This window comes from Condylura cristata, unplaced genomic scaffold (genome assembly GCF_000260355.1).
Source record: "Condylura cristata isolate star-nosed mole 26May11 unplaced genomic scaffold, ConCri1.0 scaffold00005, whole genome shotgun sequence".
Taxonomy (NCBI): Eukaryota; Metazoa; Chordata; class Mammalia; order Eulipotyphla; family Talpidae; genus Condylura; species Condylura cristata.
The window spans coordinates 64,130,727-64,131,642 of record NW_004567106.1 but is presented as its reverse complement, the minus strand read 5'-3'; the positions used below and the strand labels follow the sequence as shown (position 1 = coordinate 64,131,642).

General features: G+C 54.9%; 1 protein-coding gene across 1 annotated transcript in view; it reads left to right on the top strand.

Annotated features, from left to right (window-relative positions):
- Nucleotides 1–712, top strand: part of FAM180A (family with sequence similarity 180, member A) — a 10,178-nt gene extending 9,466 nt beyond the window's left edge. The window contains exon 3 of the mRNA XM_004677200.1: nt 332–712. Coding sequence (XP_004677257.1) covers nt 332–712 — 381 coding nt within the window. The remainder of the gene's footprint in view (nt 1–331) is intronic.
- The last annotated feature ends 204 nt before the right edge of the window (nt 713–916 follow it).

The window sequence follows — 916 nt, the reverse complement described above, 5'->3', positions numbered from 1 at the left end:
GTGGGTGGGAAGGAGAAAGGAGAGAAGCATTGACAGGGATGCAAAGGTCCCATACATGGTGGCTTCGGGCCAGGCACTATGTTCGATAGTGCCCATATTTGTCTTATTTACACCTCACAATATCCCTTTGAATAGCATTACTAACCATTTCAGAGGAAACATGATTCAGAGAAGTTAAGTAACTTATGAAAGGTTACACAGTAAACAGGAAATGAAGCCTGGGCCCAGGTCTTCCCATGGCTGCCTCCCTTAAGGAGGCATATAATGATGGATACAGGCTGCTTCTGCCACGCTGATGCTGTCTGCCTTCCTGCACCCATGTCTCCCCCAGTTCCTGCTGGCTGAGCTTGAGATCAGCCCGGACCTGAAGGTCTCCATCAAGGATGAGGAGCTCGCCTCCCTGCGCAAAGCTTCCGCCTTCTACACCATCTGCAACCAGGTGATCCCCAAGCGTATCCCCGACATTCGCCGGCTGAGCGCCAGCCTCTCCCACCGCCCAGGCATCCTCAAGAAAGAAGACTTTGAGAGGACGGCGCTGACGCTGGCCTATGCAGCCTACCGCACAGCCCTGTCCCAGGGCCACCAGAAGGACGTCTGGGCTCAGTCCCTCCTGAGCCTCTTCCAGGCCCTGAGGCATGACCTGATGCAGTCCATGGGCCCCACAGATAGGCAGGCGCCTGGACAGCAGATCAGGGACCCGCACATGCTGTAATCCAAAAATTCTGCATTCTCAGCTCCCCTTGCCTGGACCACCAGCAGCGAGCCACAACCCATTATCTCAGAGGGGCAGCGATCAAACAGGTGTCCCGTGCTCTTTGCCCTGTGCTTCCTGGTAAGCACATCTGATTCATGCCATAGGGGACCTGGATAGAAGAAGGGGCTCCAGTGGTAATTCAAGAAGCTTCCAGAGGGGGAA